Source organism: Pteropus alecto, unplaced genomic scaffold (assembly GCF_000325575.1).
Source record: "Pteropus alecto unplaced genomic scaffold, ASM32557v1 scaffold22, whole genome shotgun sequence".
Taxonomy (NCBI): Eukaryota; Metazoa; Chordata; class Mammalia; order Chiroptera; family Pteropodidae; genus Pteropus; species Pteropus alecto.
The window spans coordinates 6,754,378-6,766,890 of record NW_006434839.1 but is presented as its reverse complement, the minus strand read 5'-3'; the positions used below and the strand labels follow the sequence as shown (position 1 = coordinate 6,766,890).

The 12,513-nt window shown below is 36.0% G+C and overlaps 1 protein-coding gene and 1 pseudogene across 1 annotated transcript in view; one reads left to right on the top strand and one right to left on the bottom strand.

The window, feature by feature from the left end:
- Nucleotides 1-12,513, top strand: part of EXOC4 (exocyst complex component 4) — a 643,761-nt gene that overhangs the window by 87,762 nt on the left and 543,486 nt on the right. The window contains 2 exon segments of the mRNA XM_015588393.2: nucleotides 3,536-3,648; nucleotides 3,651-3,694. Coding sequence (XP_015443879.1) covers nucleotides 3,536-3,648; nucleotides 3,651-3,694 — 157 coding nt within the window.
- On the bottom strand, nucleotides 7,506-7,624 carry LOC112478867 (annotated as a pseudogene).

The following is a 12,513-nucleotide window of genomic DNA, read 5'->3' as shown; positions in this document are numbered from 1 at the left end:
GAGTTGATCAAGCCAGAAACCCAGACAAAGGAATCCTGACTTTTCCCTCTCTTTAATATCGTACTATTTCCTTGACTGGTTCTGTTTTTCTGATTTGGTCTTTTTAGCAGTTCTGTGAGGCTTCTAGAACAGGTATTAATGAAGGCTTTGATTTTACAGATGGGAATACTTGGAGAAGTTGAGAGATTTTTTTTCATAATTAAAAGGTTAGGAATGATCAGTGCTAGGAAAGAATGAATTTGTTTTGTTTCTTACAAGTTACTTATATTAGAAGGAAAAACAAACAAAAAACAAGTGATTCAGAAGAGAAGAGCTAATGTCTCGTGGTAGTCGGAATCTGAAGGAGTCAGCTTTCATACTTCACTTTTTAGGACACCACGTTCCTTCTTCCTCTGTTTCTACATTTTCTTTCTGTTTGGCCCTCACTGATGAGTATTTGCATACAAGTTTTTGTGCACATGTGTGTTTTTGTGTGTCTTGGGTACACACTTTGGAATTGCTGGGTCCATATATAGTGACTCTGTTTAATGGTTTGAGGAACTGCCAAACTGTTTTCCAAACAGCTGTAACATTTTACGTTCCCACCAGCAATGTAAAAGAATTCTAATTTCTCTGCGTCCTCAGCAACGTTTTTTATTGTCCGTTTGATTACAGCCATCCTGGTGGATTGGAGTGGTATCTTGCGGTTTCGATTTGCATGTTTCTGATGGCTAATGATGTTGAACGTCTTTTTGTTTGCTCATCGGTCCTCATATATTTTCTTTGGAGAAATGTGTATTCAGATCCTTTCTCCATTTTTAAATTCAGTTATTTGTCTTTTTGTTATGAGTTGTGAGAATTCTTTAGATATTCTAACTTTAAATTCTTTATCAGATATGTGATTTGCAAATATTTTCTCTCATTGGTTATCTTTTTACTCTCTTGGCGGTATCATTTACAGCACAAAAGGTTATAATTTTGATGTTGGAGCTTCAGGTTTTATTAGTGCCATGATTGTGTGCTGAGAAGGCAAATGAGAGCTTCTCTCTTTTTTAAATGGGTGAGCAATTCAAAGTAAGCAAATGCTACGAGTAGCATCTCACCACGTCTGGCCTGTCTCTTCTCCCTTTTTTTCTTCCCCAGTTTAGTCTCTCCTGTGGCTATGATGGTCATACTGCAGCAGATCTGCCTTGGCATTGATCCTTTAGGAGTGAAGGAAGTTGGCACTCTGTCCACATTTTATCAAGGGGTTGCTCTTTCTATGATGTTAATAGTTACCGTGGATCTCATCTTACAACTCAGTTCCCTGCTAGGTCTCTTTTCTAAATGGAGCACGTCCCCTGGTTTCTGAGTTGCTCTTGTCCTTGAGTGGCAGTCAAGGTGTGCAGTCATGAGCTTGGTGGCTCTGGAGATAACCAGACAGCACTCCTCCATTCAGAGGAGCCACTTCTCTTCCAGTGTTTTCTGCTTCATTGCTGCTTTGCAGGCATGTACCTAGAACTTCATGCCATTGGGAAGTTGGACATCAGTGTACCTCAGGCTTCCGAATGTCATGGATCAATATGATTTCACAAAATGTTGGAGCATAACATAAGGTTATAAAGTTTTAATTTTGTCAAATAGGGACATTTGGCAATATAACTGCCATCATGAGAGAAAATAACAGATTTTCCTGTCAAGAGAGTACAAAAAAATATCAAATAAATTTAGCTTTGTGAAAAGTCAATATATGGTCCTATTTTTCTTATTTTGCTACGTACCACTGACAAATACATTATGGTCTGTGGATTGATATTTGGGAACCACAGGCTTACCTACTCAACACGAATCTTTTTTTTTGAAAAATAGGACCTTCACTTAATCAGGTATTTACTCTGTGATGCCAGATACCACTTTTATACAGATTATTTCCCTGCACTGAATTAACTATTTTGGCTGTTGTGTCAGATGCACCTTTCAGTACTTTGTCCCTCTCTCTGCTGATATTTGAGTAGTTCTCCAATAACACATGAGAAAGAAGAATCGTTTTAGGTATATGTGAGTATAAACATAAATTGACCTTTAAAAGATTTTTAAAAAATCATTATTCAGAAGGTACAATGGCTCTTATTTATAAATACAATGTGTAAATTCTGGATTATGTATAGTCTAGACTGAGTACTACATAAATTTTTATTGATTCTGTCTCATCTAAATGAAACTGTCAAATAGGTATTAGGGTTTTATCTTAAGATAGTTATTGGCTGTCACATTGACACATTAATTATAATAATTGGGCAGTAAAGAAGCCAAAGGAATAGATAATATGCTGTATGTTTAGATGAGATTGTAGTCATAACCTTTTATTTATGGTAATAAGATCTTGTTAGTTGACACTGCCGACAAGCTCTTTTGCTTTGCTTTTCTACTTTCCAGGTTGGTTTATAAGTCTATTCAGAAACTATGAACTGAGAGCCACACAATATGCAATAAAGGTCACATCCAAAATTTTTTGTTCTTGTTCATGGTATCCACATTAAATTCATTCAGCAGAGTTTGCTGACCATTGTCCTAAGTCCTCTTAAGTATACAGATGAATACAGCAGTGCCTACACCGAAAGACTAATAATGGAGAAGGGAGGTAAAAAGTCTATATATAAATAAATGTGACCCATGTTTACTGAGATACATTTGTGAGCCACATGTGGTTAAGTTGGATAAAATAAAGTAGATAAAATACTATACAAGTTCAGAGAAGGAAAAGAAGATTCCGAGCCTGGTGGTCAGTGAAGCTGCAAGCTCAGTGGTAGATAAATTATTTGCTTCCATGACATAAAGCTCCAAGCTATCTCTGAATATACATCTTTATTCTAGAACTGTAGTGAGAGGTAGGTGGCTAAATGCACTGACATGGAAATCAACTTTTGTTCTAGGCCCAGCTGCCTCCAACCTCATTTTGTGTCCTTGAGTATATAAAATTGATGTAATAATATGTGTCCAGCATCTCTCACTATGAAAAATGAGTTAATGCGGATGACTAAGCCGCTTCCTGTGGTGAAAGTCAGATTGCTTGGCAGGTGTATATTTTTTTCAGGCAACCTCGGCCATGCATTTGAATGTAGTAAGCAAGCTGTCCATGACTAAAAGGATTAGGATCCTTACCAAAGTGGCCAATTTATTGCTAGGGAATAGCATGGTCTGTGTGACATCCGAACTGCTGTCTGAAAAATTGCCTGAATTCCTTGGGGAAACTGTCTACCTGAGTACAAAATAGTAGTATTGTAATCACTGAAATGTTTGTATATTGCACTGCTACTGGTGGTTTAGAGGCTTTACAGTTGGTTTTTAAATTCTTATGTCATTTCCATTTTATAGCACAGGAAATCGAGGCTTAGATAAGTTTTCCAAAGTTGCTTAGATCATGCAACTGTTTGAAATCAAACCTGTTGAAATCTGTTATTGTGCTGTTTACCTGTAGTGTGCTACTTCACTTTAGTCTGGTGGTTTTCTTGCAGCCAAGTGTAAATCATCTCTGTGTGTATGTTTGTTATTTACTTGTTTGGTTGTTTTTGGCTAGGTTACTTCTAGAACTGCTGGAATTGCTGTTTGACAAGTTTAATGCTGTAGCCACTGCACACTCTGTGGTTCTGGGTTACCTGCAGAACGCCGTCGTCACTCCACTGACTCAGCAGGAGACATGGCAGATGTGTGGGTGAAGATCCAAGATGTCCTCCAGGTAAGGTCCTTTTTAAAAAGGATGCTATCTTGACTCATAGTAACAGGTTGGAACGATGACAGAAAAATGAGCCACCTAAAATATTTTCTTAAACAGGGTGAGAAAGTAATGTTTCTGTTTAAAGGCGATGCTACTGATCTCATGGACTCTATCATCTTCAGAAGACCTTTTAACAAACTTCTTTTGCCTGCCTTTTAAAGTCAGAAAGAGCTTCTCAGTATGTAGTGATCAAGGATGTATGGTGTTTGGCTTTTGGTTGTAAAGTACTTTACTTCACTGGAATTAGTTACATAATAAGGTAATCAATATAAAAATGTTCTTAAACACTATTTTATAAACATATATGTAGATTAATTTTATGACCATTTTCCTACAGTCCACCCTTCCATACATTGGGGTGAATCACTGGTCAAGAGCTAATTTTGAGAGGAGAATATAAGTGTAAATGTATCATTTTGATTGATTTGTTTAAGATTGGAGGAATGGTATTACTGTTTGATAGGATGCTGCAGAGATGGTATTTAGAAATTTTATTATATTTTCTCTCCATGTGCCGGGAAAATATATTCGATTTGGCCAGATGAAAATTAGAAATACAATTAAGAGTCAGCTGAAACAAATTTGACATAGCTAAATAGAAATGTCTTGGTTAAACAGTATCTACTAATATGAAAAAAATCAAGTATATGTAGGGAATTGAAAAAATATAACTGTAGGAATGAAATTACTTGCATGGAAAATAGGAGTCTTGCAGGAATAAATAAATAACGAATGGAAGTTGTAGTTATTTTTGAGAGTGTAGACATGTTCCTGGTGGGTTGAATGATTGATTCTTATTCATTCATTAGGCTTTTTTTTTGAGCGGGGAGTACAGTCTGTGTACTTTATTGATGGTTCAGTAGAAAGAATATGGGTAGCATATTCCCTGAGTTCTTTTTTGCTACTATATCAGTTACTATATGCTTGTAGTAGATGCTTGATGAATATTTGGGTATTGAATAAAATACCTTTATTGTTTAGAACCTGCTATTTAACTTCTTATATCTTGATTGGCTAATCTATCATATGGAAATAATATGTGCCTTTTGTGTTACATATTCATGATAAAGATGAAATAAGACTGTAGATTTTAAAGCTATTTCAAAAATAGTTAGAATTAAAGACTTCATTTTCAGGCCATGTTGAAGTTACCTCCTGTTGCAGGCAGCTCTAAGACTGGGTGAACTCAGGCAGTCAGCATGGTCAGTTGAGAAGAGAAAGTATGTGATGAGCTCCACAGTCATCCCAGCTGGTGCTTTGGAGATGTTTTCCAAACTATGGCATAGTGAAGCCTAAACAGCAGCAGACTCTCTAAAAGGCAGAGATTAGAGTTCAGGAATGTGGAGGTAGCTGGGATTTGTGGATTATGGTGAAGCAAGAATTGCTCAGAGAAAGAGCCTCAGAAATATGAAGAGTGCCATTGAGCCTTTGTTCAAATATGAAGCTGCATATACCACAATGCTTGGTAGGAAAGAGCTACTGTGGGACTGAGCTGCATGGAGATTCCAGAAGGTGCCAAATACTTGGAAATGTTGGAGTTCAAACCACTCAGTGTGGGGTGGACTTGTTGAACATCCTGTGCTTTTGATATGACCTCAGAAAGATTATGTCTTAGGAACAAGGCCCTTCTAGTTGTAGAGTAAGGGTTACTGTAGATCTCGCATAACACAGGCCAAGCTAAGTCTCTACAGTATCAGCCTGATCTACCTGCGTATTAATTGCCTGCCAGAACAAAACTCATTATAAAGTGAGACAGTATAATCCAGATTCTCAATAACAAAATGTTCATAATGTTGAGCATACAATTGTTATAATTGCGAAAACATCGAAAAATGTGACCGATAACTGAGATTTTAAAAAAGTTGATAATATCTGAAAGGAAAAATTCACCAGATAGATTTAGCATCAGATTGCATCCTATAGAAGAAAGGATCAGAGAACTTGAAGGTAAATTAATTGAAATAATCTATACCAAAGCACAGGGAAAACTAGACTGAGAAGAACAATGAGCAAAACCATAAAGTCCTATGGGACAATATCATGTAGTCTAACAATTGTGTAGTTGTAGGTATGGAAGGAGAGGGGAGAGATTGGGGTAGAAAATTATGGAAGAAACAGTGACCAAAAATTTCTAAATTTGTTGAAAAACATAAACCCACAGATCCAAGAAGCTCAACAAATCTGAAGCAAGATTAACACAAAGAAAAACTTGACATATCATCATCAGATTGCTGAAAACCAAAGAAAAAAATCTTAAAGATAGACAGAGGAAAAGACACATTGCGAATGATAAAATTTTTTTCTAACATCTCATGAGAAGCAGTGCAAGCTAGAAATCAATAGATGACATCTTGAAAGTGCTGGAAAATACAAAAATTGTCAATCTGGAATTTTATATCCACTGAAAATCTTTTTGAAATGTAGGTTAAATAGAGACCTTTTCAGAGGGATTAAAGCTGAGAGAATTTGTCACCACTAGACCTGGACTCCAAGAAATGTTATAGACAGTTTTTTTAAGGGAAAGAAAAATTATGCAGATGGTACCATCTATAGGAAAATATAAAGAGGACCAAAAGTGGTAAATGTGTGGGTAAGAATAAAATTTTCTCATTGTTTAATTTCTATTTAAAGCAAAAATAATAATATATGTGGGTTTTAGAATATATTTAGGAGTAAAATGTATGATAATTATACAAAAGATAGGAGTAGGATAAATGAAACTGCAGTGCTATAAGTTTCTTACATTATACAGGTTTACCTCGGAGATACTGCAGGTTCAATTCCAGGCGATGGCAATCAAAGGAGTATTGCAGTAAAGCGAGTCCTAATCTTTTCGCTGTTGAAGGGTCTTGCCTTCAATTTGTAAAAAGCATAACATCTGTAAAACACAATAAACCGAGGTATGCCTGTATAGGAAGAGGCATGATGGCTAAAGTATACTGGTAAGTTCAGGATGCATATTTTGATCCCTAGAGCAAACACCAAAATTGTAAAATAGATGTATAGCTAAAGAGTTTGTAGAGGGGACAAAATTGAATAGTGAGTAAATATTTAATTAATCTAAAAGCAAGAGAGGAAGAAGGATAGGCAAAGAACAAAGCAAAGATGGGATGAGTAGAAAATAGCAAGGTGTTAGACTTATACTTACCATATAAGTAAGTACATTAAATGTAAATGAACTAGCCACTTTAATTAAAAGACAGAGTTTGTCAGGTTGGCTTAAAAACAAGAAAAAATAAGACCCAACCATGCCGTTTATGAGATGCATTTTATGTTATTTTATTACTTTTTAATTTGTAAATTTCAAACTTTTTAGAAGGGTTGTAACAATAAGAATAGTACAGTGAGCATCCATATATGTCTTTATTCAGATTCAACTATTAACATTTTGTTACTTTATCAGTTGTTTTCTCTATCTGTACATGTGTACATGTATGTACACACACACACACACACACACACGAATGTTTTTCTCTGAACAGTTTAACAGCAAGTTGTCAGATCGACTCTCTGTTCTAGTTTCGTCAGTTGCCCCATTCTTCTTGGCAGAGTTTTTTTTTTTTTTTTTTTCCCTCCAGTAGAGAATCCAGTCTAGGGTTAGATATTGCATTTATTTTTCAGGTCCCTTTAGTATCCCTTAAACACGAACATTTCCATAGCCTGTTTTTTTCAGTAATTTATTTATTTATTTTTTAGGCGAGGCAACCCTTGGTCGACCTCACAGATTACAAGGACCTTTTCAGCTTACAATCCCTTATTTTTTATATTTTTACACCTACAGCACCTGGTCTTCCTAGGCGGTCTCCCATCCAAGTACTAACCAGGCCCGACCCTGCTTAGCTTCTGAGATCAGACAGAATTAGGCTTGTTCAGGGTGGCATGGCCGTAGACTCATAGCCTTTTTTTTTTGGACCGTTTCTAACAGTGGTATTTTGAAGACTATATATCCATGTTTTAATACAAGTTTTTTATTTTGGATGTGAGAGATATACTTTAAATATAAATATAGATAGATTAAAAATATACAAATGGAAGGAGCTATAACATGAAATACTAATAAAAATAGTTTGTATTATGCAAACATTATACACTATTGGAATATATAATATTATCAAATGGAATTTTTTCTATCATAATACTTACGGCATTTGAAACCTGAAAATATAATATGGTATGGACTATGTAATCCTAGTGTCACAAGATTATAAAATACTTCATAAGTTTTTATGATCTCGGCTATTTGACTAACTTAGAAAAATGTTCTAAATTCAACAATCTTTTAGGATCCTATTTATAATACTATTATGAAGAATTATGGTCAGAAGCAAAATAAGATATTATGCCTTACTTAGCTTTCCTATTTTGTCAAATGTACATGATTCCTACATTTTGGAAAACAAAACTCATTTATCTCATATTAATAATATTTATAATAAACTAAGGAACTTTAAGTTCTATCAGACATTAACTTTAAAAACGACTAAAAATGTTTCTGACATAGTAAATGAGTTATACTTTTCACATATGTGGTTTTAAAAGAGTGATTTGGGAATCCTATCCTCATATTATGAAATGAGTTATTTGTTTATTTAAATAGCTTGATTGAGATATAATTTACATACCATAAGATTCACCCGTTTAAAGTATAGATGTCGATGATTTTTAGTATATTTACAGAGTTGTGCAACCATTACTACGATAGGATTTTAGAACGTTTCATTACCCTAAAAAGAAACCTCGTGTATAATTAACATTCATTTTCCATTCCCCACCCCACAAGAATGTTTAAGACACAAAGAGCTATCAGCTGTATCTCTGTGACTTGTAGTCTCCAAATCCTACACTTGGCAATACTATTGCTGTTTCATGTTAATGCATAGGTATACCATTAGGATAAGATATTTAACAGCTAAAGAACATAAAACTCAAACTTATCTAATAATACAAAGTGAGAGGTGTAACATAGAAATAACATTTCGTTTCGCATATTATATTTAATTGGTTTGAGGTCAAAGCGTAGCAGTGTTCTTTGCCTTTTAACTTTCTCCATTTTTCTCAGGTTCTTACATATCTACTTTTCTGTCCCCATCTGTGTTTTTTTTTTTTTTTTTAATGTTTTAGAAGAATGACCTTAGTCATGACTTGAGTTAACTATGGGTTGATTGTTTCTTAATTTCTGCTCATCTTTATTATTAATGCACATATTCGAGAATAAAGCCTTTTGGAATATGAGGTTCATCTAAATAGTTTATTTTTTTTTTATGGTATCTTGGCGATTTTAAATTTTTTAAATTTATTTTTATTAAAAATTATTGGGATGACAATCATCTAAATATTTTAAATTGTTATTACACAATAAAATTGTTATACAACTTTTACATTGTTTTTGGGTTCCTATATTTCCTAGCTTCCTCAAAATCCTCTCAGGTTATAGATTACTGAATAATATTGTACTGTATATACCCATCAATAAATTGGATATGCAGTGACGCAGACACAAATGAACTGATGTTGTCAAATGTAAGAGTGGTAGTTGGCACAATATGTCCTATATTTGAGACATGTTGAATGGACCAAGAAAGGTTTTTAAGATTGATGAGCTGATCCTTGGGGGATTCAGAGAGGAAGAGATGGAGAATGACACTCTAGATAGGATAGATGATATTGGTAAGTGGCGAAAAAGTAATGAGCGTTCAAAGATATTCAGGGGTAAGTAAGAAGAAGAATGGTTTACCTGTGACTGAGAGTTTATTTTGTGGACCAGAAGATAAGTTTCCATAGGTAGATCTGGGTATAAGTTGTGGAATGCGTGGTGTCATGTAAGAGGTTTGTTTGCGACTTATCTTTAGACTAATGGTATTTGAAGCTAAGTGTGTATTAGATTTATCTAGAGATTGATTCCTAGCCCCACTGTAGAACTTCTGAATGAGAATCTCTTTGATAAGGACTGGATTCTGTGTGTGTGTGTGTGTCTGTGTAAGCTTCTAAGGTGATTCTAATATGTTTGTTTAGGATCTTGGAATTGGGAGCTGTTGCTTGGGCCACTGGTTCTCAAAGTGTGTTTCCTAGCCCAGCAGCATAAGTGTTACCTGGGAACATGTTAAAAATGCAAGATTTTATCCCTGCCTCACACCAGCAAATCAGAAACTAGGGGTGGGGCCATACAATCTGTGTTTAACAAGCTTTTCAGGTTATTTGTGTGCATGGTAAAGTTTGAGTCTTTGTTTTAGGACATTTCAGGATTTTGACTGGGTGTGATGAGATGAAGGAAGATTAAGGTAGTCAGAAGAACTGACTGGAGAAGCTGGAGACTGGGGCAGGGAAACTATTTTGTAGGCTAGTGGAGAATCTGGATTATATTACTTGAGGTATTGTCTAATAGTGAAATAAATGAGACAGGCTTTCATAAGATGGTAAAAGAAAGAAGAGAGATCAGGATTTGTAAACTTTTTGGGAGTCTTTTAGAAAGTCTATAAAACCATGTAGTCAACCTGTCAGCCTAGTTACCATGGTTTCGTGTTAAATTATTAGGCCAACTATGTGTTAGTTATTAGATAAAGATGAACTAAAGATGGAGAGCTCACTCTGGTGAAGTGAGGGGGAGCCTGCAATAGTGTACCTTTTCCCACTAGATTCAGGCTTAGCAATCTGGCACGAGTATCACACAGGAGAATATTCCCCAGCATGCATTTACAAAAGATTTTTGTTTTCAGTTTCCATGTAGAGTTTTATATGCTTAGGGCCAGTTTAGTGTTCATCTACTTGTTGGTGGAATACTCTTTCGGTTAAAGTCATTCCTGGAGAACAAAGTCATTGAGAAGACCAAAAGACACCTGTGGTTAAGTATGTACCAGCACGAATGAAGGTAATGGGATCGTATGATGAATGGAGTTACAAGTGTCTGGAGTTCAAATTTCAGTGTTCCCTTGAATGGAAAATGTTTCTTGCTGAAAAACTGAATTATTCTTTTGTTTATTGAATCTTAGAAAAGAAAATAATTTTTGATCCTGTAAAGACTTCAGCAGTTTTTCTCCCCTGGAGCCTGGGCTTTCCCTGGCAGGTAGGATCCATTCTGTAGTTGGAAGGCTCATTTGTCTCGGCGTGTTTGTGTCTGGAGACGGCTTAGGGAGGACACAGGCTATAGCTATCATAGTAACAGGGTGTCAGAGTTTTCTCCTGGTGTCAGCCCTGTGACCATACACCGTTACGCTCCTTTTTCAGTTTCACACTTTTTTTCAAAACTGTGATAATAGAAATACATGTTTTTGCCCCTTTGAGCTCAGCAGCACCTTCCAAAATGTCACCTACTCAGTGATATGCCTGTCATACTGTTGGCTGCACGTCAAGTGTATAAAGTTGAGATACATTAGAAACAATGTTCCATTTATTGTGGGATTCTGCATAATACAGGAAATAAGAGGATCACTTTGAACAAACCCATCTTTCAGGTTCTGTGATTCTGAAAAAAAACCTCAGTTTTTTCATCTCTTTTTTCAAAACAAAACTGCCCAGTTAGCCATTGTTGGCTTAAAAAAAATGTGTAACCCTTCGCTGTGCTAAGCAGTGTTCTGTAGATGGAGGCAGGGAGTTCCAGTTCCAGTGTTTACCGCTGATGGTGACCCCCAAAACAAGTCACTTCAGTTTTTAGGCTTTGATCTCTTTTTTCCTGGAGATTAACAGAGACAGAATGTAAAATTTTTACTTTTGTTAACTGCTACATAAGTCTTTAAATAGTGATAAAATTAACCTCAGGCAGAGAGAACTTAAAGTTTGCTGTCGGGTAGGAAAATCCACAAATCTTACTGGTACTGATCCATGACCTGGAGAGGTTTTTCGAGGAGACGGATGCAATTTCTATTTCTAATCTAGGTCTGAAACTGGGTTATTCTTAGGTTTTGTTTCATTTGATATTTTGGCTAGCTGAGGATTCCATACTTTAAAGTAAAACTAGCTTTTTGTCAGTATTTCAAGCCAGATAACTTGTGAAATTATTCTTGCAGAAATAGTTTTCATCATTTCTCAGCCATTAAAACTTTGATAGCCTCATTTTTGGGTGGCATATTACAATCATGTTGTCAACCAGGCCATTGAGTCTCCAGAAAGATGTCTGCTCCTAGAATTTTTGTTCTGCCTTGTAAATGGATAGGTAGTATGTTGCCCGATAAACAGAATTAAGTTAACCTTTGTAAGCTAAAGGAGAAATCTTCCTCTAAATTGGGCTCAGCTTCTAGAGGGCCAAGACTCTCCCGGTGTTTTATGTTCACTGCTAATGCTTAAAGCACAAATTGATGGGAAGCCAAAGAGATCCTTTTGGCTCTCAGAGTAGATGTGGCAAATGCACAAGTCAGAGAGCTCAGGTGTCTAAGTCCAGTGAAACCTGAGGTGAACATCATGGACACCTCAGTACATGGACAAACTTAGAAAATAGCAGTTGGCAGCTGATAGCCCAGAATAAGTGGATCTGGTGGAATGTTTGATCTCTTTAAATTTCCGGTTACCCGGGGAGGGTGTACTTGTGTCTGGTTAGATCTTAGTCTAGCAGACCCAAGGGTAGAAGTGATAGGTCTTCCTTTCAGCTCTACATGCCTCAAACTTATCTTTGTCTGGTTTTGTATGAGACTTTGGACCATTAAAGGCCGAGTGCTCCTCAAATGATTTAAGTGTCCTTGTGAAGGCTGCGTGCTTATCGAGGTTTGGTGCACTTGGGCCAAAGCAAGGGGGTTGCTAGGAACAAAGAAGCCATAATAAGTGGTGGTGACTAATGATAACGCGAAAGAGCG